This window comes from Asterias amurensis, chromosome 6 (assembly GCF_032118995.1).
Source record: "Asterias amurensis chromosome 6, ASM3211899v1".
In the NCBI taxonomy this organism is placed as follows: domain Eukaryota; kingdom Metazoa; phylum Echinodermata; class Asteroidea; order Forcipulatida; family Asteriidae; genus Asterias; species Asterias amurensis.
The window spans coordinates 13,295,200-13,323,147 of NC_092653.1; the positions used below are offsets into that span (position 1 = coordinate 13,295,200).

Here is a 27,948-nt window from a genome sequence, read left to right on the forward strand (position 1 = left end):
ACTCAGCTTTATAATTCAACTCAAGTAAAAATAAAAACACAAATGTTGACAGAAAATTACCAAGAGTTCGCTGGACTTTTTGCTTTTTTCTCCTAAACACGTCCTCCTAATTTGATACAAATTTTCAACGGTTGTTAAATTTGTTGCGTCGTCGAAACCAAATTATGGTGAAAGATCTCTCCACGAAAACAAAAACTACTACGTATGCAATCAGTGCCATTCTCTACGCCATTATATCCAATCAGACTATTCATTAACAGACGGGCGAAAAGTAAAATGACATTTTGATTGATCCATGCTATTCCAAGGGACTGGATCTGCAAGGCTACATTTAATGGATGTGACAAAATGTCAACCATGCAACAACAAATCTCTCCCCACCCCCATTTTCTTTCTCTTTTTGGGTGTGAGACTGAGATTGTGGCACTACAGTTTACAAACGAATAAACCGTTGGGACATTTGGAGGAGTGTGGGAGTCAAACTACTAAACTTTGTATGTGGTTTTTGAAGCTTTGCATGGTGTGGACAATAAGATAAGAAATAACTTTAAGTAGTAAAGTTGCAGGTACAACCATGGAGGAAGAAATAGATGGTACAACCATGCTGTACAACTATGTTTAAAATCTACTTTAGAGTAATGTTGGAATATTTTACTGTACATACAGTGCTCACACATCGGTGTAAGGAACAAAATAGTCTAGTCTAGTCTCCTGACGATGACTAGAGCAAGCTAGTTGAAACGTTGAGACCAATTCAGAACTGACTACGTGGCAGTATTATGATCCTATAAGCTTAAGTAGTAGCCCAAGTCTATTTCCTATACCTTCCGCCCGGGTAATAGCTAAAAAGCAGGACAGTTTTTTTCCAAAACTGAGAAGTCTCCCGAACCCCCATTATCTACTCTGCGGCAGTAGAATAAAGCAAGACAGTTCTCTAAGAACAAACTCTACCTGGCAAGTAGTATACACACATGGTGTTACCGCAAACCAAATGTACAATATTCTGTATAGCCAATGCAAATTTAACATCCATTATAAATCGTTGCGGTACCCAATGCTGAATGAAGGATTCAAACTGCCTCGCAAGGTGGTCTAGTTGGTATGACACTGCTCTAGAATCACAAGGGTCGTGGGTTCGAATCCCACCGAGTGATATATGCCTCTGGATTTTGCTTTCACAGTATTTCAGGGAAGTATTGAGTAAATGGTACAAACCAAAGTTCGTACAGTTTTATCTTTTTATAAGCAACAGATTCAACGTGTATAATTGATTTCTGCTTTGTACACATTGTAGCTCTAGCAAATCAAGATGCCAAGTTAAAATGATCACGTCTTCTGGCACAAACAAAACAAAAGGTTGTTTGTCCCTCCGTGGTTGTACTTTGACGTCAACTGTTGTCCCACAAGGTCCTACTATATATACATAAAGTCTTGCAATGCCACTGGGAAATAAGTGACCAGGGTTGGGGGAGGGGGGGTATACTTTGAATTTGTATCCAATTTAAATTAGTTGTGTAACAGTAAGACATAAACAATCAAGAAAGCCTACACATGTATTAGTAACCAAACCTTGCAGTTGATTTATAATTGACTCGCTGTAGATTAAGAAAAAAAAAAAAAAACAGTGAAGCCTTATTCTCCACGACAACGATGATGAGATATAATGATGACGCCATGCAAAGAAACAGCCTGCTCGTCAATCAACCCTCAGTCCGCATTAAACAGTACGCATCCTCCCTACGGCTTGACGCCAAGCACAGAGCAAACTTATAATGTTATTACAGGAGGTCTTGACATGCAGTATAGTACAGGTAAATAACAACATCATCAATATCAGAGGGATTTGAAACTTTGCACCGTGGTGGAAATACGATTAAGGTTTGCGTTAACACCATGTAATGATATTCTCTAAATGAGTTTGGGTGGTTCTGAAAAAAAACTGTTGGTTTTTAACTCAACATTTGGTCTGATCCACTTCTGGAGAAAGCTAGACTCTGAGGCTCTATGCTGCATGCTGCTTATTTAAGTGCTTAGTACTTAAAGACACAGGACACTATTTTATGCGCTTAGAGGCTTTTGCATTAGGCGCTTTACAAATGTCTTATTATTATTACTGTTGCTGTTGCTGTTGCTGTTGCTGTTGCTGTTGCTGTTGCTGTTGCTGTTGCTGTTGCTGTTGCTGTTGCTGTTGCTGTTGCTGTTGCTGTTGCTGTTGCTGTTGCTGTTGCTGTTGCTGTTGCTGTTGCTGTTGCTGTTGCTGTTGCTGTTGCTGTTGCTGTTGCTGTTGCTGTTGCTGTTGCTGTTGCTGTTGCTGTTGCTGTTGCTGTTGCTGTTGCTGTTGCTGTTGCTGTTGCTGTTGCTGTTGCTGTTGCTGTTGCTGTTGCTGTTGCTGTTGCTGTTGCTGTTGCTGTTGCTGTTGCTGTTGCTGTTGCTGTTGCTGTTGCTGTTGCTGTTGCTGTTGCTGTTGCTGTTGCTGTTGCTGTTGCTGTTGCTGTTGCTGTTGCTGTTGCTGTTGCTGTTGTTGTTGTTGTTATTGTTATTGTTATTGTTATTGTTATTGTTATTGTTATTGTTATTGTTATTGTTATTGTTATTGTTATTGTTATTGTTATTATTATTATTATTATTATTATTATTATTATTATTATTATTATTATTATTATTATTATTATTATTATTATTAAAGACCAGTCTTCTCACTTGGTGTATCTCAACAGATGCATAAAATAATCAACCTGTGAAAATTTGAGCTCAATTGGTCTTCAAAGTTGCTAGATAATAACGAAAGAAAAAACACCCTTTTCACACGATGGTTGATTTCGATCAATCTAACTCGTAGAAAATTACTTCTTTCTCAAAAACAATGTTACCTCAGAGGGAGCCGTTTCTCACAATGTTTTATACAACCAACCTCTCCCAATACTGGTTACCAAGTGAGGTTTTATGCCATTTATTTTTTTGAGTAATACCAACAGTGTCCACTGCCGTTAAGCAGCATGCAGCATCAGAGACCAGCTACATGTATCTCCAGAAGACGATCAGAGCATACTGATCGAAACCTACTGTTCTTTTCAGAATTACCCCAACTCATTTAGAGGTTATCATTACAAGGTGTTACCACAAAAATTACTACATACATCATCAATATCATTGTAAACCCAAAGCATAAAGCTTCAGAGTTTACAACTGAAAGGTTGGTTCTGTGGTTTCTCTACATGTCTTCTACCTCTGTGGACCCCGGTTCAATACCCGGACTGGAGCCAGTTGCATGTGGACATGGTGGATTGGGTTTTTCATTCAGTCCCTACCTGGCTGCGTGGGTTTTCCCTACAGGGGATTTTTTTCATTGTCTAAAATTGAAATTTTGTCATTGTCTTCTCTACACAAAGGTGGAATACACTATTAAATGTAAGTGAGAATACGTTTTATTGGTCGAGAACCAATCATGTGATATAACACAAAGACGCATGTTAAATTGGATCGAGGTCAGGTAACATGAAAAGTGATTGGTCAATTGGACATCGAAGTTGCGAGAAAATAATGAAAGAAAAAACATGTGTCAATTGAAGTTGTGTGCTTTCAGATGCTTGATTTTGAGACGTCATAAATATCTAATTTTGAGGTATCGAAATCAAACTCGTGGAAAGTTACTTCTTTCTCGAAAACTACGTTACTGTGAGGAGCTGTTTCTCACAATGTGTTTACTATCAACAGCTCTCCATTACTCGTTACCAAGTTAGGTTTTATGCTAATAATTATTTTGAGTAATTACCAATATTGTCCACTGCCTTTAAAGGGATAATGTAAGTATGTAATAACCATTCAATCAGTTGGTATGCATTCACACACTGTGTAAGACTCAGACTAGACAAGGGCAAGGTTGGGTAGAGAGAATTGATGTATCAATTTAGACGGCACACACAAAGGAGTCCATGACCAGTGCAATGAGGCATGGCATTAGCATTACTAATTGAAATATGCTGAACTACTGCACGGTACCTTGCAATACAATCACTGCAATTTCAATTTATTTAGTCAGAACACCGTTCAGGTGCTGCCTGCATTTGTATATACTTTTTTTTTTAAACAAGTGTGTGTTGTTTAGTATGTAATTTATCTAGCATGCTCATTACATATTCATGTCGTTAAAGGAACACGTTGCCTTGGATCGGTCGAGTTGGTCTTTGAAAAGCGTTTGTAACCGTTTTTTATAAAATGCATATGGGTAGAAAGATGTTGTAAAAGTAGAATACAATGATCCACACAAACATGCCTCGAAATTGCGTGGTTTTCCGTTTACCTCGTCGACTAACACGTCGGCCATTTATGGGGGTCAAAATTTTGACTCCCATAAATGGCCGACCGTGTTAGTTCGCACAGTAGAAGGAAAACCACGCAATTTCGAGGCAAACTTGTGTGGATCATTGTATTCTACTTTTACAACATCTTTCTACCCATATGCATTTTATAAAAAACGGTTACAAACGCTTTTGTTTTGACCAACTCGTCCGATCCAAGGCAACGTGTTCCTTTAATGTCATGAATGTGAGAGTAAAAGACTGGCTATACAAGGTATTTTCGGCCATTTAATACCTACATGTATATGCAGACTATGAGGGAATGGTAACCACAGACCACAGGCTGTTAGGATTAAACCACATACAACAGCAATTGCTCTAATAAATTGGCGTGTTTAAGGGCAGTTGTGTCAACCGTACACTTCTATGTTTACATGTATCTGTTGTGCCAACAACCTTAGTGTTTTTTCCTAATTCTAACCCTAAACCTAACTTAACCCCAATCCTGGGGAATAAATCACAGTTGTTTTGGGGAACATAAATGTAGGACTGTTGAAATACAGAGCAGTCACAGTGTCAACAAGTTTTTGACAAGAATAATTCTTAAAGGCAGTGGACACTATTGGTAATTACTCAAAATATTTTTTAGCATAAAAACCTTACTTGGTAACGAGTAATGGGGAGAGGTTTATAGTATAAAACATTGTGAGAAATGGCTCCCAATGAAGTTAAGGAGTTTTTGAGAAAAAGGAAGTTTTTCACGAATTTGATTTTGAGACCTCAGATTTAGAATTTGTCAGGTCTCGAAATCAAGCATCTGAAAGCACACAACTTCGTGTGACAAGGGTGTTTTTTCTTTCATTATTATCTCGCAACTTTGACAACCAATGAGCTCAATTTTTCATATAATGCTGAGATACACCAAGTGAGAAGACTGGTCTTTGACATTTACCAACAGTGTCCACAGTGTCTTTTACGCACATCCCGCAAATGTGTTTGTGTGCAATAACTGCATGACTGTAGCTTCAAATTGTACCTTTATTAAACTCAAAACAACCCGCCCGGCCCGTACTCCAGTTCATTCACAGTGAAGCTTGTAATGGATGACAGTACACTCACAAAACGCATACAATATACTAATGTATTTATTATACTGTAGTGTACGACAGTCAATGGCCATCTGCATTATTCATCCATAAGTGTGGTACATGAATTTACGCTTGTAACGTTGCAAAGCACTTTGTCGACTAATGTAAATGACTTCCATTATTTCGGCTCTCAGATTACAGTTTAATGCAGGCAGCCCTCAATCTGTGCATCAAACAAATCCAATTAGACGTCCACAGTTGAATTATTATTCAATTCTGAATTATCTACAATTACATAAAAAAATTATGTATGGTCTAATGTCTTTCTTTATCAAGAGACATATATTAATTGTTTTTGTATTTGATTTCTCAAATCATAATGTATGAATAAGTGTAAGAACATTTCATTATTAAAGGCAGTGGACACTATTGGTAATTACTAAAAATAATTATTATCATAAAACCTTTCTTGATTACGAGCAATGGGGAGAGGCTGATGGTATATAACACTGTGAGAAACGGCTCCCACTGAAGTGCCATAGTTTTCGAGAAAGAAGTAATTTTCCATGAATTTGAGTTCAAGACCTCAAGTTTAGAACTTGAGGTCTCGAAATCAACCATCTAAACGCACACAACTTCGTGTGACGACGAGGGTGTTTTTTCTTTCAGTATTATCTCGCAAGTTCTATGACCGATTGAGCTCAAATTTTCACAGGTTAGTTATTTTATGCATATGTTGAGATACAGCAACCGTGAAGGCTAGTCTTTGACAATTACCAATAGTGTCCACTGCTTTTAAGTAATGTAAATGTAATTCTAGAGTAGATTCAGCTCAAAACTTGTCTTTCTTTTATATTTATGTTTTCACAATTTTCATACACCGTTTGTTTAGTAATGCAGAACCAATTACCATTTAGACAAATTTTGCTGTATATATCCATCTCCTGACAATGACTAGGGCAAGCTAGTTGAAACGTTGAGACCAATATTAAGAACTCGCTCTTAGGAAGAGAAGTTAATAGCATTTCACTGTAAGCTAAAGTAGTAGTCCGGGCCAATTTTCTACCTTCCGCACTGGTTGAAGTTGAAAAGCAGGACAGTTCTTTTCAGAACCCAGACAAGTCTCCCGAATTCCGAAAATCTACTTCAAGGTAGTAGAATATAAAGCAAGACATTAAGTTCTCAAAAGAACAAAATCTACCTGGCAAGTACATGTAGATACACACAATGGTGTTACCTCAAACCAAATATATTGATACCTCACCATGCAATGCCTCAAATCCTATAAATCCATTCACCAGAAGATTGCAATTGATGCTGATCACTACCCAGTTGATTTCAAAGAGGGTAAAAAATATCAACTAGAAAATCATCTCCTTATGTACACCCTGCATCTAAAAAGGACAGCTACAAAATTCCTTTCCTCCCAACCCAAGAACCACTGAGAGGAGCTCACTCTCATACAGGGCCCAATTTCATAGAGCTGTTAAGTGCAACAAATTGCTTAGCATGAAATTTCTGCCTCGATAAAAACAGGATTACCTACAAAATTTCCAAATGATTTTCAGGATGAGCAAACATCAGCTGAACACCAGTAACGAGCAATATGCAACAAATGGAAATTTTGTTGGTAATCCTGTTTTTTTCAAGGAAGAAATTTCATGCTAAGCAAATTTTTGTGCTTAGCAGCTCTATGAAATTGGGCCCTGATGTCAGGAAAAGCTACATCAAAACTATGTCTTATGCAGTTGATATTCAATACTTAGGGGCGCCCTACTAAATTCAATTCAACATCTTGGTCCAGAGATCAAATGAAAGAAAAAAAGAGGTTTTCTGCTTGCCACCACACGCCCACAACTACATAATCCCACAGTGGAGTTGATTCGCGTAACCGACAGAGAGTTTCTGCTAAGTTCCAAATGAATGCAGTTTATCTTCAACACTTAGGGCCCTACATGTAGCAAGTAAATTCAATTCAATATCTTGGTCTAGAGATAAAACAAACGAAGAACACGGCCCTATGTACAGGTACACAAAAACGAGGTTACAATTTTCTGCTAACCACCACACGCCGCCGGCAACTACATAATCCCACAGTGGATTTGATTCCAGTAACCAACAGAGAGTTTCTGCTAAGTCCCAAATGAATGCAGTTTATCTTCAACACTTAGGGCCCTACATGTACATGTAGCAAGTAAATTCAATTCAATATCTTGGTCCAGAGATCAAATGAACGAAGAAGGGGGCCCTATAATGTACTAAAAAACGAGGTTACAATTTCTGTTTACCACAACACACCGGCAACTACAAATCCTGCAGTGGAGTTGATTACAGAAACCGACTGATACAGTATCTACTAGTGTCCCAAAAGGATGCAGTTTATCTTCAAGATTTAAGGCCCTCTACTAAATTCAATTCAATATCTTGGTCCAGAGATCAAACGAAAGAAGAAGGGGGCCCTATTATGTACAAACAAAACAAGGTTACAATTTCTGCTTACCACAACACACCGGCAACTACAAATCCTGCAGTGGAGTTGATTACAGAAACCGACTGATACAGTATCTGCTAGTGTCCCAAAAGGATGCAGTTTATCTTCAACACTTAAGGGCCCTATCTAAATTCCATTCATGACTTGGTCCAGAAAACAAACGAAAGAAGAAAAGGGCCCTACATTAAGCACAAACAAAACAAGGTTACCATTTTCTGCTTACCATCTCACGCCGGCAACTTCATATAAATATCCCGCAATGGAGTTGATTCCAGTAACCAACAGTATCTGCTAAAGTCCCAAGTGAATATGAATAAGTGGCTTTATAACCGTCATCAAGCGTAAGGAATTTTGTTTGTTTGAAATCAACCAAACCAATCGGAAGCTAATTTCAATTGGTAGGCTGCAAATTAAACTAGAAAGGCAGCAGAAATGTGGCATGATGGCATAATTACAAGATGTTAATGCAGCATAATTATGCAACAAGGTCAGCAATTCAAGTGCTGGTTGAGGGTTACACGACCATCGTACATGCGTTACAATCAGCAGGGTACAAGGATGAACAATATGACATAGCTGAAAGACTTAAATGATTTTAAGAAGAATATCCGAAAAAGCCAGACAAATTCCGACAACAATTAATGTAATTTATCTTGTTAGCTACAATGCTTTCCTACAGAAAACAATTTCTCATTTTTCAACTTCTGATTCAAAACACAGAGTAGAGTTTATAATCTTAAAATGGCCTATATTCTCCAAGAGGTTATGTACATGTGTATGCTCACATACCATCTGATATTTTTCCAAGTATAAACGACAAGAAAAAAAAGACTTGAATAAACATGTTTCAATATACTTACAATTGCTGAGTGAAAACGACCAGTCAGAAAACGTTAATGGTAAATCCAGTGTGGAGAGGTTTCCATGGGAACATAACAATCAAGATATTCCCCATTGGCACTGACAGTGCATCATTCTGCACTGCGTTAAAAAAAAAGAAAAAAAAAATCCACCACTCAAAACCTAAGCGTCGTAGCGGTGAGCGTAAAGAGCGCCATTGCTACGTCTAGAAACTACAAGCAGTCCGGCTTGGCATCATAATGGGCGGGCCCAGTGTACCAGGGGACCGTGGAAAAAGACATGCCATGCTCCTGGATGCATCATCAGCCACCGCTACACGTCTTCCTCCCTCCCAGTGGTTGCCAAGGTAACACCGTTCTACTTCTCATTACTAACATGGCAGTGAAGCAGACGACATCGGGGAGAAATTCCGTGCCTGGACACGACCAATTATTGACACTGCCTGATCGAGCGCTTCCCCCATTTAAAGGCACTGGACACCTTTGGTATAGTGTCAAAGAACAGTATTCTCACTTGGTGTATCCCAACATACGGACAAAATAACAAACCTGTAAAAATTTTGACTCAATTTTGGTCATCGAAGTTGCAAGTATGAAAGAAAAAAAACCACTTTCAGATGCATTTAGTAAAAGGCTTCAGCTGGAGTCTTTAATTATTTGAGTGGGAAAATACCTCTTTCTCAAAAATTACATTACGACAGAGGGAGCCGTTTCTCACAATGTTTTACACTATATCAACAGCTCCCCATTGCTCGTTGCCAAGTAAGTTTGTATCCAGTGCCTTTAAGAACCAACATTTCGATATCGTCTGAGCATTGAGCTTTTACTCGGCCGTGGCACAGCCAGCAAGAGAGAGGGCTGCCTGGCACCAACTGAACTGTGACTGGTAAACAAAAGAGCTCATTGATTTGCAAGGAATTACATCAACTATTTTCTGTAATAGCCTCATCCCTTGCATCCAATTAATCAAGACAACTCCTTTCATGCCCATCCACTCATTAGTAATGGTCCTCTTTAATTTTTTCTTTATTGATGTCACAGATGATAAATGATGGTGGGTTAATTATAAAGACTTTGTATTCCAAAATATGGCACAAACATGTACACACTAATTTGTATCCTGTCATCACAATAAGGCATAACAAAATAAATGTTATGTTGGCGTTACCCGACCTACCCTAAAAATACGGCCGACCCTGGACATTTTTATTTTGTTCAAGGGAAGAAATTTAATGATTAAAAATAGAGTTTAAAAATATACTATTTGTTGTGTGTAGCTTTGTGTTCTTTTGTTATCATGTATACTACCGGCTTAAACAATTAGAACACGTGTCATTTTCGTTGCTGGGAGGAAAAGAAAAAAGAAAATCCCTACCTACCTACCCTATATTTTTGGGCCCATTACGCCAACATAACATTATTTTTTTTTTGTATGCCTAATTAAAAACAAGGGCACCAAAGCGCTGGTGAAAATGCAACGAGACGAAACCAAAATTAAATGAAGGGAAAATAAACAAACATAAAAAAATTACGCAGTCTCCCTTGACGGTGGTTCGCTGGCCAAACGCCACTACGCACCCGATGAGGACCAGTCAAAAAACACTCAAAGTGGTCCAAATGGCTAGTTTAGTGTTGAAAAATGCACGCCTGGAAATTCATTTTTGAACATGTTAAAAGGGCAAGGCCATTTTCATTTTGCAAAGGGAACTCCATTGGAAAATCTGAAAGACAATGAATGGGAAACCTTTGAAGGGGCACCAAGGCCAACAGGAGGAGCTATGGCCTCTATGACTTGCATGTACTTCCAGGGCCCAATTTCATAGAGGTGCTTATTTTTTGCTTTTAAAAGCAAAAAAATCTTTGCTTTGTAAAATCAGATTACCAGCTAAGACTCCACTCAATTGTTATGCTAAGTAAACAACAGCTTAATATTAGTCACAAGCAATGTACATGGCATGAGATTTTTGCCAGTAACATGTGTAAAATAAGCAAGCTATTTTTGTGCTTATAAGCAAATTTTTTGCTTAAGCAGCTCTATGAAATTGGGCCCTGGCCTTTAAGTGTCCCCATTTCACTTGAAATGTGGAAAAGTGAAAATCCTTGAGGACTAGTGAGACGACAAGCTAACTGGTCCTGCTAGCCAGTCACTGAAAAAGTTTAGAGCAAACCATTAAATACATTTAAGCTGGAAAAAGAATCTCTGTAAAATGTAAGAGACAGTCATCCTACTTCAGTTCATGTAATATCACATTTCAAAAAATGCCCACCACAAATCCTGTCTGTCCAGTGTTAAATAGTGTCCCCATTTTACTTGAAATATGGACTAGTGAGGACTAGTGAGGACTAGTGAAATGACAAGCTGAAAAAAAAAATCTTTCAATAGAGTACATGTATCATGATCAATGTAGCTTGATTACATACATCAATGGGTTGAAAGGGGGGGGGCTGACGGGAAATCAAACAACCAACAGATGGTTGGCTTTGTATTCATTTGCCAATTAAACCCTTGAAAAAAAACTAACTCCATTTCCAGGTCCTTAGACATGTTAGAATACAAGCTGACAGGCTGGCTTTAAGGTACAATACATGTACATGATTTTGTACAGTTGATAAAAATAGCTGATAAACATTTCTGTATAATTATTTGACTTACATTGCTCATGGAGGAAGAAATACTTCCTCCATGCATTGCTCTACATACATGTACTGTAGGAGTATTTCGGTATGAGTTGCACTTAGCACTTGATGTTAAAAATAGAAGCTCACAGTACATTATCATCATCAGGTCTGCAATATCATAGGAGGGTTTTCGATACAAAGGGTTTTGATACAACCATAGAGTAAGGACAGAGACTGCCTCCGTCCCTTTCTGGTCTGCCTTAAAACGGTGGCAAGTTCACTGGCCATCTACCCTCAAGCATTTTCTTGAGGTTTCACACTATTCTACATAGAGCTTTATGGAATGTGCCCATGCAAACCCTGTTTATTTTGAGTACAGAAGAAATACATAAAAAGAATATTAAGATAATGTTAAACGAATTATAGCTAAATTCCTACATACAGGACGCAGCTTATCTAACTTTCGAGAGGGGTAAAAAACGTCTTATCTAACAGTGCAAAAAGAACCATGAAACAATGTTTTCTAGTTTGACATTTTTTCAGAAAATGAAAGCATGCGGTGGGCATTAACCCCTCCCTCACAGCGTGCGGTGTGTACGCTGGTAAAAATGTTGATAATAGTGAACGGCCCTTACAATGGCTCCCTGGTTAGATGTCCAGCATGCTACAGCACCATAACACAAAGGATTAAAAATACTGTTGAATATGAAACCAAATTGACCATGAAATTAAACTGATAATGGGGATTGTGTGTTTTATTTCCCTCGTGGACTCTGTGTCAACACAGCATGACCAAGACCACTGAGTGAAGGGCAAAACTAATTAAGATTGTCAAAGACCAGGGGCCAATTTCATAGAGCTGCTTAAGCAAAAAATTTGCTTAAGCACGAAAATAGCTCGCTTATTTTACACATGTTACTTGCCAAAATTTTATGCCATATACATTCCCTGTGACTGGTATTTAGCTGGTGTTTACTTAGCATGGCAATTGACTGGACTCTTGGCCGGTAACCTGATTTTACAAGCAAGGATTTTTTTCGCTTAAGCAAAATTTTGTGCTTAAGCAGCTCTATGAAATTGGGCCCAGTATTCTCACTTTAGTGTATCCGACATTTCTATGCATTAAAAAAATCTGTGAAAATAATGACTCAATTGCTCAGCAAAGTTGCAAGGGAAAAGAAAAAAACAGAGGTGTCTGTGCCGTTAATATAACAGAGCTGCCCCCGATTTCACGAAGCGCTGCGACGCGTCTCAAGTGCAAGTTGCGACCGGTTACACCTCGTAAGTTGCGAACTCGTCGCAGCCGCGTAGTGTCTTATAGGTCTGCGACGCATCGCAAACCCTACGATGCGTCACTACTTGCGATGAGTTTCGTGAAATCGGGGGCAGGAGTCCAATCCCTGTCAACCTTGACTTCATTACGTGAGAGACTAATGTTATGCATATATGCTTAATTTGCTAAATGCAAACATTGAGAACTCCTAAAATGTTTTTGTAGGCCTTCTCTTATGAAATGTATGGGCAAAGAAAACAGCGCCAGAAATACCAGTGCTGCTTCTAATCTGTAATAGTAAGTAAAGGGAACCAGTGGACATGGTGGAAAGGTAAGTGTAGGTGTTTAGTACAGCAGCATTAGATGTAACCAAACAACTTTGAAACTAAAATTAGTAGTCCCTTTTGATTTTCTACCTTCGGCCCAGGTACCTACTGGTCACTGAAAAGCAGGACAGTTATTTTAAGAACTGATAAAGTCTCCAGAGAATTCCAAAAATCTACTCTGCGGTAGTAGAATATCAAGCAGGACAACTTCTCAAAAGAACAGAATCACCTGGCAAGTACATGTAGATATACAAACGGTGTTACCGCAAACCAAATATATATCGATACCTCACCATGCAATGCCTCAAATCCCATGACAAATTATTGTATAAATATGGGGTGCAGGCGATTAGCTTTCCTGTGTCGACCCCGCGGTGCTCACTCAGGTAAGCCCCTGACAAGAGCTAAGCGAACGATAACTCACCCTCTCGTGGTTACGTCATGCACCTGGGGCCAGCCCCTAAGTGACCCACTCCACAAGCAGGACACTTGGGGCTGACCCAGGTATGAGCCCCTCGAATGACGTCAAAGCTATTAGAACGTACAAACCTAGGGAAGACTGGGGTCGACCCAGGGAAGCTAATCGAACACAACCATTGTTTACATCGTAAGTGGTGTTTGCAACCTAGATGTACATGTAGTGTAAGTGACTACAAAAAAGTAAACTAGCAGGACATGTACAATCTCTTTTGAAGGAGTGTTGGCTCTTAAAAGAGCCGGTGTTAATTTGACAGTAAGCTTCTCCTTGAAGACCAGTAGAGTAGAGCAGTTTGATATATTATACTAATTCATCCATACATACATAGCATGTCGTTGAAACTTTTATAATAGAGCAAAAAAAAAATAATAATACTTAAATTTTCCCAGAACTGGTCTCAAATAAAAATTTTTAACAACTTTCGAATTGGGCTGTTTTGCTGGGGGCAGGTAGGGGGTGTGTTGTGACATGGAGGAAGGCTGTTATTTATTTATTTTTCTTGCCAAGAGACGATTTGATTAGAAAAATCTTATAGGGAACTTTTCAAATCAATGCCATAGCTAGAGGCATCAACCTCAGAGAATATGGAAATGATATGTTACTGTACAGTGTCCCAGGGGTAGCGGAGACCTTTAGTGTCTGTATGCATGTTATGTGTTCACATAACAATACATGCATGGGGGAAATCATCTCATCACACCAGCCAATATATACCTCGAAGATGTCAACATCCACTTAAAGGAACATTACAGAATTGGTAAGAATAAAAAATAGTCTAAGACCACAAATTTACATAAAACTTACATGGTCTAATAATGATAAGAAAGAAAACTACATGTAATAAGTAATAAACATTACTAAGAAAACATCCTTTGAAATAAATTCTGTCTGAAATGTCATATTTGGAAATAAAAAAATAAAAATAAAACAATTTCCTTTAAAATGATTTGGTCATACTAGCTGTGTTATATCATTTGGATTTTGACATTTTTGTAATTTTGTTTCTTTTTATTTTGTAATTTGGGGGTGGGAGCGCGATATGTAATTTGATTAGAAGTGTATGGCACAAAACAACCTCAGGAAAGCAACATCATGGACATGATGAGATAATATACAAATGCTGAGGGTAAGCTACAAAGTATATATTATCATGAAAAGAATCTTGAAAAAAACAAAACATGTATGGCACAAAAGCGACCTCAAAAAAGCTACATCGTTGACATTACCAGTCAATAATATGCAATGCTGAGGGTCAGCGATATAAATTGGGTAGAGGAGGCAATGCTGACAGTACAATGTAATCGTTGGCCGACAGCATCTTCTACGTTTTGTTTTGCATCCAAGTAGAAAATTATGAAGATTGCACATACAACAAGCAACAAACTTCAAGACATCCTTAGAAATTCTAAAACATCCTTAGAAACTTCAAGACATCCTTGAAAGACATCCTTAGAAACTTTAGAAGACATCCCTCACTTTGTATTGATTCAACCTCATTTGAAATTATCGAGGTTGAGGGAAGAATTAGAAAGAGCATGAGATATGCATCCATATACTGTAGGTGTGCATAGTATAGCAGAGCTCACTTTAAAAAAAAGTGTACAGGGAAGTACAGATCTGTAATTTCTTGCCAGGATTACTGGCTCTCAAGATATAAGACACACTAAGCATTCCAGACTTGATTAACCCCCCTCTTAAAAGGGTTTTGATGTCTTTTGTAGATCAATTTTTTGGTGATGAAATGAATCCCTACTCACTGTAAATGAAGATGTATTGGTGTATTATATGTTTTATAATTTACCTGTTTTAGTTCTATTAGTCATCAAGTTTTTGAGAGAGAAAAAAAAAAAGGAAAAAATCACAGAGCACTGTTTTCAGGAGAGTCGAATACATCCATTGTAAATGCTAAAATCATTTTTGTCTCACTCAGACAAAAATTAATTTTTGTGATATTGCTTTACTAATTTCTCAAAAACAATGGCGCTAGTGGCTTTGTGATATACAATATCAACCACTAATCAACCTCTGTTAGGGATAGCACAACATTGGTCAAAGATTTATTTAAACTAATACTCAAGCCGTCGGGCTTAGTTGACCACAAACTTTAAACAAACAGAGTTGTACTGTCCCCTACCCTAACATACATCAACAAGAAAGTCAAAATACTAACTGACAAGCAAAGAATATTAGCACAATAATGTGCAAATATTAAGTTAACTTTCCCTATGGCAGCGAAAAAAGAAAAAAAAAAGTGCAATGGGAACACAGCTTGGATTGTAACAAAACGTAAATGACAAGCAAAAGAATAGTCACACAAATATGGAAATAAAAAAAATAACTCACCATTTCTTCCATCCACGAATCACAGCACAAGACCACGTCACATGACCACATCAACAGCCAATCAACAGGAAGGTGAGGAGGAGGGCGGGGCAGGGCGGAGTTGCAGAGAATACCATGGAGGGATGACAGTGCAGGCATGCAGACAAATATTATCTACTAAACACTCTCAAAGATTCTACCAACAAACTAATAAATTAAAAGTGCAAGCACATACATTGTAATAATAATAGTGGCTTCAAAGACCTTTTCGCAAATACCCAATGTGCAAACGCTAACTGTTCAAAGAGGTGCACGCTGGTCTCAAACTTGATCACTAGCTAGACCAGCATGCACCTAATTCCCTGCTTAATGCCTCCGTATCGAGTAGTTGTGATTTAAGGTCTATAGCGCTCAGGTCCGCCACTTTGTGACGCTCGCTTCAACATTTTAACCCCTGGTTATTTGGGTACTTTTTCTAACACAAAACACGATGTCCACAGATTTGTATTAAAGTTACACAGTTTGAAGATAATGATAATACAAAGCTTTCTCTTAAAATATTAGTTGCTGAGGTGCTGTAGTTTTTGAGAAAAGAGTAAAACAATGTCTTGAAAATAAGTTTTTAAAAGCTAAAATAACTTTCGTCTCATGATCAGTGAGACGAAAATTATGTTCATAACCCATTTCTCAAAAACTACAGCTCCTCAGCAAGTAATATTTTCAGGGAAGCTTTCTACTATCATCATCTTCAAACTGTGTAAGTTAAGTGTAAATCTGTAGACATTGTGTTTTTCGTTCTTCAAAAAGTACATAGACCCTTTAACCATCTCAGCTCTCCTAGTATGCAACCTGTGCTGTCAAACATGTAGCGCACTAAGCTTAATCAATCACAAGAACCATCTCTGCCCTTGAAGGTACCCATTTATACCCATGGGCGAATAGAGCATTTTTACACTGGTCAGTCCCTGTAACAGTGAGCCATCAGAGTTAATGACCCTGTAGGCCGCAATCAGGCCTGGATTTCAATATTGAACATGTTGGAAGGGCAAGAAGGCCATTTTTCATTTTGCAAAGGGCACTTCCATTGGAAAATCTTCAAGTCAATGAGAAACTTTTGCAGGCCACCAATGCCAAGACCAGAGGGGCAATAAGGCCTTGGACTTCTCCAGGCTTTTACAATTTCAGAGGAGTAACAAGAAAATGTAGAATTTACAAAGCTTGGATTGATTTTTTTTAAAACTTTCAGACAGAATGTCTTACCTCTGAGCAGCCTTCTCATGGTTCCCACAAGGCTTCCCCTGTAGCTGTGGAGCAAATGCAAACTGTGGATGCACGCCCTGCTGTAAGGTGGGGCTCTGCTGGGGCGGACTTGGGCTGATGTCTCGTGGGGTGCCCCAGGGGCTACTGGCTGATGGCTGAGGCCGGGCAGGGGTACTTGTTACTCTTGGGGATGACCGGCTTGAGCTGTAGGCACTTGAACGGGGCGATGGGTCCCGGGAGTGATGCGTTTGCCGCCCACCTGTGGGTCACACAACAATTATTACAACTACTAAACAACTATTACACCAACTTGTACAAAACAATAATACTTTTTACACATACACACTGATGTGTGTTACGGTATACTCAGTACTTTCCTGAGCTCTGCGAACAAGAAATCATAGGCATATTACTCAAGTGGGATCGAATCAGGTGGGGCACTTAAATCAGACATGATGTCACGTCCTTGGAAAAAGGTATGAAAATGTTAACGAGCACATTAGGCTGACCTACATGTACGCATGTAGTAGGCTCTTAAATAAGGGAATAAAAGGGTAGCGATGAGTTCTTACATGGCCGTTTAAAGCCGGCAGGGTCAAGCCGAAGGCGAGGGCCTTTATCGCACGTGTAAGAACGAGTCACTACGCTTTTATTAAAAAAAGAAAAAAAAATACAATTACAGACAGTTTGACAGTTGAAAATTTGAGGTTAGAAATATTTTTTCAAAAACTTTGTGTAGAGTATGCTGCGCGTGGGTTGTGTGTATGCACGCGCGCGTTAGAAATAGATTGCGCGTGCTTAGAACTAGATTACGCGCTGTTACACAGCTATAAATTGCGCGTTCCGTGTGATAATCTTGCGCACTGACAAGCGGAAGCCAGCCGGTTATAAACACTGGTCATTATCAACTGTTTTAACACCCCCTCGTGACACGCGCCACCAATAGGAGTAGAGAAACTGTCTGGGGTAATTATGAATACTTTTTTATAAGGTATTTGTTTTCTCACACCATTTTGTGATTTTTCATGTGGCTAAAAGAAATTTGGAAACCATACTGGAAGATTATCATGCCTAATGTTAGTGTTGTACATGTTCTGGTAAGTCAGAGCCACAATTTATATAATTATTGTCTTTTTTCATGCAACTACCCTTTGCCTTGATCCCCCCCAACACCCAATCTTCCCACTTATCCTTTTGTATCTGTGATTCTCAGTTACCTTCCTTTGACCTACGTACTGTAGCTCATAACCTTAACAATGTTAACTTAATTTATTTCATCCTCAAACGTTGCCGCTACGTCTGCTGTGTGCATTATTAGTTTAATATTGATCATGGGAAAACATCAAGAAAATTGGCGCATGTTCTTTGTACACTCAGTAAATTATTAGCTGTGTATCTGGTGCAGATCACAAAGGGAAGTCTTGCACCGCATATGAGAAAAATAATGCATGAAATTAATCAAACACAATTTCTTTTCACAAAAGAAAAAAGCAAAGTTGTTGCTTTAAAAGCATGATGAAAGGTAGTTTTTTTAAAGGCACTAACCACCTTTTGTAATTGTCACAACCAGTACTCTTAATTGGTGTATCCCAACATATGCATAAAATAACAATTCTTTTAAAAATGTTGATGAATTGGTCATGGGAGTTTAAAGAGAATAATGAAGGAAAAAACACCCTGGTTGCACAAATTTGCGTGCTATGCCTATAAAGGCTTCGGGCCTGATGTCTTTTAAAATTTGAGTGAGAAATTACCTCTTTCTCAAAAACTATGTTATTTCCTTTCTTACAATGTTTTCCACTAACAATAGCTCTCCATTTCTTATAACCAAGTAAGTTTTTATGCCACCAATTTTTTTGAGTAATTACTAATAGTGTCTGGCGCCTTTAAAGACACTCAGATAAAAATGTCTAGTATAACATTCTAGGTGAAGGTTACATGTATGCCTTATCCAGCTCAACAAAACATTCACTTCCTTGCAACAACTTTTGTATTACCACATCAGCAACAAGTACAATATTCCCGATTATTCCACTTTCTTAAAGGAACATTACAGAATTGGTTTTTGCTAACAAACCAGTTGCAGGCAGTGTAAGCACCAAATACATAAACTGACAAACCTGTAGAAGTTTGAGATCAAGATCGATCGGCCATCTGGGTCACGAGAGAATAGTGAAAAACCGATTATAAATTTTGCATTGCATCGATGCCAAAATAAAAATGAATAAAATGCTCACTGAGCGATAAACTCCAAACGCGAAGTTAGATTATTTATTTCTCATCAAATATGAAATTTCAGACAGAAATATTTCAAGGGATGTTTTCTACTATCATCATCATTTGACCGTGTAAGTTTTATGTAAATCTGTGATCTTCACGATTTTTGTTTCTTACCAATTCTGTAACATTCCTTTAAACAGATTGTACAACGAACCCAGGCCTGGAATTACACACAGGCAACGGAGGACATGGCTTCCATTGCCCTTGATCTTGGCATTGGTGCCCCTTTAGAAGTTTCCCTTTGCCCTTTCCTGGATTGACTATGCAAACTGCTTACCTGCAAACTGTTTCGACCCTAGCAGGGTCTTTCTTGACGGCTAAAAAAAAGTCTCGACTAGGGTCAAACGTCAGGCCATTAACTTTTTTTTACAAACAAGACATAATACATTTTATCAATAAAGAATCAATATCTCAAATCTCTACAGAAAATACTCAACTTCACACGTATGCAAACTACAAACACACACAATTATATACGTACAAATCTCATGAGCCGCTTTTGCCCGATGCTGTCCGCTATTCTGAAGATACCTAAAATGATGCATAGTTTTCCACCTCGATGCTAACAAGTCCCTTTTTTATTTTGTAGTTTTTACCGCATATAGAAGAAAAAGCATCACAAAAGATGACTTCGTTCAATGAATGCAAAGTCCTCAGACCATCGGAATGAAACAATTAAAACCCAATTGAAGTAACTTCTCCACAAGCTCCAGGTAATGTCCTTCAACACCAACTCATTATTGGGTTTTTTTCTCTCCAAAACGAAAACATCACACAAGAATACGGCCTGAAATTGAACAAAATTTCAGAAGCTCGGTGTCTTGGAAATCAACGTGAGAAATGGCTGAGGCAGAAAAACGGCCGACCACACTCCGTCAAGCAATTATTGTACTCCGACTGGATGGGATTCAATTTGATGAACAGATGCTCAAGGGCACACGAGTGAACACAATGCCATCGAAGAAGGAAAAACCTAGATACAACGAGACTCAATCCAAGGATAGGCAAGTCCGTGGAAAATTGTCACAAAAACATATATCTGAGAGAAAACACGGGAACAATCAATCTTTGATTAATTCCAGCCTTGTTGAAATCAAACTCTTATGATAATGGCAGATTGTAAAACGTATCCTGCATATTGTAAGGCGTATCCTGCATTTTTCTTAATGCTTCATTTCGTTCCCTGATGAGTAGGCAATGATTGCTTCGGCCTACACAATTCCTCATTTAAAAGGCATTGGTCTCTTATTGACTTCCTTGCTTTATAAATTCATGAGCAAATATTTTAGTTTCATGCGGCCACTTCATCACAAAGCAACTCAATAATAATCAGTCACTTAGCAATTTTGGTGCGTTATAAAACTTTCCATTTGTTAAAGGAACATTACAGAATTAAGAAGAAAAAAAAACCTTGTCTAAGATCACAGATTTACATAAAACTTACACGGTCTAATGATGATGATAGTAGAAAACATCTCTTGAATGATTTCTGTATGAGATGTCATATTTTGATTAGAAATAAATAAAACTAAAATCCTGTTTATCGCTCAGTAAGGGTTTTATTCCACAGGTTTGTCAGTTTATGAATAGGGTATTACATCTACCAACAACTGATTTGTTAGCAAAAATCAATTCTGTAATTCCTTTAAAGGTACATACTTTAAGAGTACTTTAAAAGCAGGCCCGAATTGCATGGCTCTGCTTAAAGCTGACTTCTGCGCTTACGATCAATTGACAAAATCTCCCATCTAAAACAAATTAAAAATAATTGGAAAACCTCTTCTTAACTGAATTGGCAACCATTTCCTCTAGTAACAATTGTGCATTGCTGAAAATGCTTTTTTTTCTCATCATCAAGTCTTGACACCTGTGTCAAGTGTCTCACTTGAGCATTTATTGCTCCGTCCTCCAGTTTGGACACAAAACCATATGTCCCGTATGTGTGTTTTGTAATGCACGTACAAGAACCCAGTATAACAACATTCTTTCCTACTGTACCTTCAAAGGCAGTGGACACTATTGGTAATTGTCAAAGACTAGCCTTCACAGTTGGTGTATCTCAACACATGCATAAAGTAACAAACCTGTGAAAATTTGAGCTCAATCGGTCATCGAAGTTGCGGGATAACAATGAATAAAAAATAACCCTTGTCACATGAAGTTGTGTGCGTTTAAATGGTTGATTTCGAGACCTCAAGTTCTAAATCTGAGGTCTCAAAATCAAATTCGTGGAAAATTACTTCTTTCTCGAAAACGATGACACTTCAGAGGGAGCCGTTTCTCACAATGTTTTATACCATCAACCTCTCCCCATTACTCGTCACCAAGAAAGGTTTTATGGCAATAATTGTTATGAGTATTTACCAATAGTGTCCATGCACTGCCTTTAAACAGCATGCTCATTATAATTCTTTTAAAAAAATGATACTGATACTCATCAATGCATCATCTGCAGTTTAAGTTATATCGGCTTTCGAAAGGATACTATGAATATGATTTGCATTTAGATGCATAGTTCATTCTGAATCTGATCTGGATGGACGATGCACAAGATAGGAAGACAATTACAAACAATAGGTCACTATATCGGCAATATGTAAGAAGGCCTTGGGGGCTTAAGTTAGGACGGGTTACTCATTCTAACTCAAGATACGATTAATCCTAGTCTTTTCGTGAAATCGGCTGCGGTGCCTTTAATACTTTATATGGCAACTAAATGACAACATAAAAAAAACACTGTGAATCGGGCAACAATTGAACTCTTAATTAAGCTTGGGCGATATCACAAGTTATCGAATATCGTGATATTAATTTGGACACGATTTCGATATCGGATGGATTTGGTTTTAATCGAAATATCGATATATCGCGATATATCGCGATATATATCGCGATTATCGCGATAATTGCGATATATCGATATATTGATTAAATATCGCGATGTATTTGCTAGCTGATACCCCATAGGTTTGGAGTAAAACCAGAAGAATAGGTCATTAGAACACCTCTCTTATACTAGGACTGTCTCTTCTACAACTTTCACTTGGAGTTTTAAGACTGATGATGTCAAATTTCATTAATCGCGATTATATCGAATATCGCGATATATTGTCGGCGATATATCGTGAATAAAATAAATCGATATCGCCCAAGCTTACTCTTAATGAGATTCCCTCATCCTTTCCTCACTTCAAATCAGATTTCATTATCAGATCATTTTCCCAAACTCAATCATTTCATAATTCAATTTATCACATTAAATGCAGCTGCTTGAATATGAATATATGAGTAATTCCAGCTTCTTGAATTTGATTGAATGCCATTAGAAATTTAATGCTTTCCATGCTGCCAGAATTGCGATGATTTTCTCTTTAAAGGATTTGGGTACTTTTTGTAACAAAAAAAAACAAAATGTCCACAGATTTACTTTAAACTCACACGGTTTGAAGATAATGATAGTAGAAAGCTTCCCTGAAAATATTACGTGCTGAGGTGCTGTAGTTTTGGGGAAATGGGTAAAACAATGCCATGAATATAATTTTCGTCTCATGAGACGAAAATTATTTTAATCATTTACAACTGTATGTTCATGACATTGTTTTACTCATTTCTCAAAAACTACAACACCTCAGTAAGTAAGATTTGAAGGGAAGCTTTCCACTATCATTATCTTCAAACCCTGTAAGTTTAATGTAAATCTATGGACGGTTTGAAAAAGTACCCAAATCCTTTAAACAGTTGTGTTAAAATATTACTAGCTGTACTTTGAAAAATGAGTAAAACAATGGCATCTGAATATGTTTTACATGCTAAAATAATTATCGTCTAGAGACAACAATTATTTGTGTGATTTTTTTACTCATTTCTCAAAAATTACAGCAGCTCAGAAAGTGATATTTTAAGGGAAGCTTTCCACCATGATTATTTTCATTGGACATTGTGTTTTGTGTCCTACAAAAAGTACCCATAGTCCAGCTGCTAAGGCCCATATGTGGACAAATTGTGCACTTTGTGGTAAAAGCATGAAACTTCCTACAGTTGTTATATACACCCTAAAGATCATTTTAAGACTTGGACCCATCTTGGATCTCACCCATTTTAGGGGTGGGGCTACGTTTTAAGAAAGTGGGGGGTAAAAAATTTAATATGTCAGTTTTGACTATTTGAAAAACATTTCTGCTAATTGTTTTAGACTAAAATACATGATAACAGTTCAATAATTATTTGAAAATTAATAACTGTCTTGAATTCTGCCCATTTTGTGGGCGGAGTCATATTTTTAAGAAAGAAGGGGGGTAAAAATGTAATAATGTTAATTTTGACTAAATTTACTTTTCTCTGCTCTTTCTTTTAGACTAAAATACATGATGACAGTTCAATAATTATTTTAAAATTAATAACTGTCTTGATTTCTGCCCCTTTAGTGGGCGGAGTCATATTTGTAAGAAAGTGGGGGGGGGGGGGCAGAAAAAATGTAATAAGTTAATTTTGACTAAATTATTTGCTTTTCTCTGCTCATTCATAGCTTTTAAACTAAAATACATAATAACAGTAAAATAGTTATTTAAAAATTAATTACTGTCTCCCCCCACCCTTGTGTGGGGGGAGTCACATTTTTTGAAAGTGGGGATAAAATAAAACCATTTCTAGCCCCTTGATTGTTGTACTGTACATGCAAAACGGTGTAAATACATGTATAGACATTTAATTACAATATTTCTACATTTTAAGTTGCAGTAACAGTGTTTACATTTTACTCACAGCACTTCTTTGCTCCCTCTTGAGACCCTTTAATTAATATGAAAATGCTGAGTACTGAGTGTACAGTGCTAACACACATCGGTGATGGGTAAAAACCAAAATTAGTATACAAAAATGAATTGCCCGGATTTTTGTGCGTACTTCACAAGTTTCCATTTCACAGCACTGAAAAAGCATGTCAAACTTTGGGTGCACTGTATGAAAATGAATGATACACGTACATGTACAACAATTTGTATATCTATGCTGAATGCACAAGCTGGCTGCCTTGTTCTTGCTAACCTGTCAAATGGGCTTATGATTTTAAGAAAACTTGCTACAGTTCAGCATTGAAATTTGCTTAGTTAGCACGGAAATGTGTTTAGTTACCATACCACTAGCACTCTCTTCATATAAGCCATATTATAACACCCCTTGCAAGTATTGTGCCTGCTCATTGGTTTAGAGCGCGTCACATGACATGTCTTAGTTTTGCTAGACGACGGCCGTGTGATAGAGCGTCGGTTTGCCATGCGCTAGTCCGAAGACTAGCACATGGCGCCGTGCGCTAGTCCGACAGACTAGCACACGGCGTGCATTACCCAGACGTCCGTTGCGTGTACGAGGATGATAAATTAATAGTCTGTAACCATTTCAGATTGTCCGACACTACATGCAACACAGTAGGTAAAAGTGTTTGCAATCTGTGTTCGCGTCGTCCGTGGATTGTAGCATTCAGGTCTGTAACTTAATAATAATAATACAGGTTTTAGAAATGTTTGGGGTGTTATAAAACAAATATTGACTGCTTTTACTCGTGCAATGGTTAAAAACTATGACTCCCTCGGTGATCCCCGGAGCGTTCTATTTTCCCTCGGCTTCGCCTCGGGAAAATAGAACGCTCCGTGGATCACCTCGGGAGTCATAGTTTTAACCATAGCACTCGAAGCAGTCAATATTTGTATACTATGTAATGCTCTCAAAAGATTCAAGATTTTTGAATTGCTTAATTAAGTTTCTCAATCATTAAGCCATTGGACACTTTCGGAACAGAAACAAAAAAAGTTCAGAGATTTACAAATAACTTACAGGGTTTACAGAAGGTAATGGTAAAAGACTTCTCTTGAAATATTATTCCATGAAATGCTTTACTTTTTGAGATTTGAGAAAACATTAAAACAATTATCAATTCTTGACATCGAGAATTACGGATTTATAGTAAACACATGTCATGACACGGCGAAACGTGGGGAAACAAGGGTGGGTTTTCCCGTTATTTTCTCCAGACTCTGATGACGGATTGAGCCTAAATTTTCACAGGTTTGTTAGTTTATATATAAGTTGTGATACACGAAGTGCGGGCCTTGGACAATACTGTTTACCGAAAGTGTCCACTGGCTTTAAGTTTTACTCAATCCCCAATATCTGGAAATAACAGGTGTTGTATAATGTCATCTCCCAGCCACCCTGCCAGTGGAATACTCTCAACAGATTATTATTTTTTTTTTTTAATACAGTAGTAAATTGAGCTTCTCAAACATTAAAGACACTGGACACTATTGGTAATTGTCAAAGACTAGCTCACAGTTGGTGTATCTCAACGTATGCATACAATAACAAACCTGTGAAAATTTGAGCTCAATCGGTGATCAAAGTTGCGAGATAATAATGAAAGAAAAAAGCACCTTGTCACACAAAGTTGTGTGCTTTTAGATGGTTGATTTCGAGACCTCAAATTCTAAATCTGAGGTATTGAAATCAAATTTGTGAAAAAATTACTTCTTTCTCGACAACTACATGTACATTACTACATGGGAGCCGTTTCTCACAAAGTTTTATAATATCAACCTCTCCCCATTACTCGTTACCAAGAAAGGTTTTGTGCTTATAATTATTTTGATTAATTACCAATAGTGTCCACTGCCTTTGAGTTTGACTCAGCCCACAATATCTGAAAGAAGAAAGGTGTCTTGAAATGCCCATCTCCAAGCCTCCTGCCTCCCCATCCCTCTCCCTCCATAAGCCACATAGACATGAAATGCTCTCAACAGATTTTGGATGTTCGAATGGATAATTAAGATTTCTCAAACCTAAAATTGAGCTCGGTCCGATCAATACCTGAAAAAAAAGTTCTCAGTATGTCTTCTCCTGGTCCCCCTCCCCCTTCCTTCTGTAAGCCACATACATTGGGCCCACATGTAATGCTCTGAGGGATTTGCGGCTTGTGTAATTTCTACTGGAGCATTTCAAGGGCACCAAGGCAATGACAAGCGACTATTAAAATAGGTGATTTTTCATAGCATTTATAACAAAATGCTAGTTTAAGTAATTTGTTTTGTCTTTATGTTTATCTTTGGTATTGAAAACCCTACTGTGCAAACTGGGGCATACTAACAAAAACAAATTTATCTTAATTGTTTTTGAAAATTTGAGATGATAAAAAAATTACTATCATCTTGTTTTTTACCCTTACATTTATGAGTACGTATTGTAAACTGTACTTTCTCAAGTTCTGCGAAAAAAAAATCCACAGGCAAAACACCTCGGTGAGATTCGAGTCCACAACTTTAGTATTACTAGAGCCAACGATTGGCTAGAGCTGATGTCTCACAACTAGACCACTGAGATTGCCCGGTGGCTCAAGGCAGTTTGAAACCATTGTGCTAACAGCAGGTACAGCAACAATTTAATAGATGCTAAAGAATAGATGTGACAAAGAATATAATTTGTATTTAGCCTTGGGTTTTTACACATCGACGCAAGTTATATTCTTTATCCACGATGAAAAAAAATAACTTCTACTAAAATGAGGTCTGCGTAATGTTTATACTTGATTATAAAAGCCCTACAACCATGACAACACAATCTGAATGGTTTTATCTTGATGACATTTGTAAATTTGATCAGATAAAACAAAATTGCTAGTATTTATATTTGTTGTTTTCGTATCGGCTGTACTTCACGCATACCAGCACGCAATTTTTGCACGTATCACCCTTACATGTATAAGCTAGCTATATGGAGAACCTTGTCATTCGTTTAAATAATCAATATTTGCATTCATTGACAAAAAAACTTGTCAGCGTATTGCAAATTTGCTTAGTAATAACAATAACAATGAGTATTTATATAAAGCCCTTTTAAAGGATTCGGGTACTTTTCAAAATGTTCACAGATTTACATTAAACTTACAGGGTTTGAAAATAATGATAGTGGAAAGCTTCCCTTCAAATATTACTAACTAAGGTTGTGTAGTTTTTGAGAATTTAGTAAAACTAGTCACAAAATAATTTTAATCTCATATGAGACAAAAATTGTTTTAGCATGTAAAATCCCCTTAATCAGTTATGATATTGTACCCAAACCATAGCATAACTCAGGTTGATACGTTATACATGCTAAAACTGAGATGAAAATTATTACTTTTACTCATTTCTCAAAAAACTACAGCACCTCAGTGAGTAAAATTTCAAGGGAAGCTTTCTACTATCATCATCTTCAAATTGTGTAAGTTTAATGTAAATCTGTGGACATTGTGTTTTTTGTTAGGAAATAGTACATATATATACCCTTTAAACAAGATCAAAGCGCTTCACAGAAAATCTACGTAGAACCTAAAAAGAAGCTAGACAGAAATGGAAAATAGGAAAGTTTTGTTAATGTGTGTATGGGAGGAGAATCTCTGATGTGTAACAATGTTTTGTGTTTGAGATTTTAGACCTAATTGCTTTTTTAATACTTTAGGATTTCTATTGATTAAGTTTGTTGTTGAATGTTTTTAAGAATGTTTACTCCCGTTGTTATAATTCAGTATTTTCTTATGTTTTAGTTTGTCTATTTTTCCATGTTCAGCGCCCTAGAGCATGTTTACACATGATTAGGGCGCTATACAAGTTTTGGTATTATTATTATT

General features: G+C 37.5%; 1 protein-coding gene across 5 annotated transcripts in view; it reads right to left on the reverse strand.

Annotated features, from left to right (window-relative positions):
- LOC139939197 (uncharacterized) overlaps window positions 1-27,948 on the reverse strand; it is a 148,715-nt gene that overhangs the window by 71,209 nt on the left and 49,558 nt on the right. For all 5 annotated transcript variants that reach the window (XM_071934987.1, XM_071934986.1, XM_071934982.1 and 2 more), the window contains one exon: window positions 17,016-17,274. In XM_071934987.1, coding sequence (XP_071791088.1) covers window positions 17,016-17,274 — 259 coding nt within the window. The remainder of the gene's footprint in view (window positions 1-17,015; window positions 17,275-27,948) is intronic.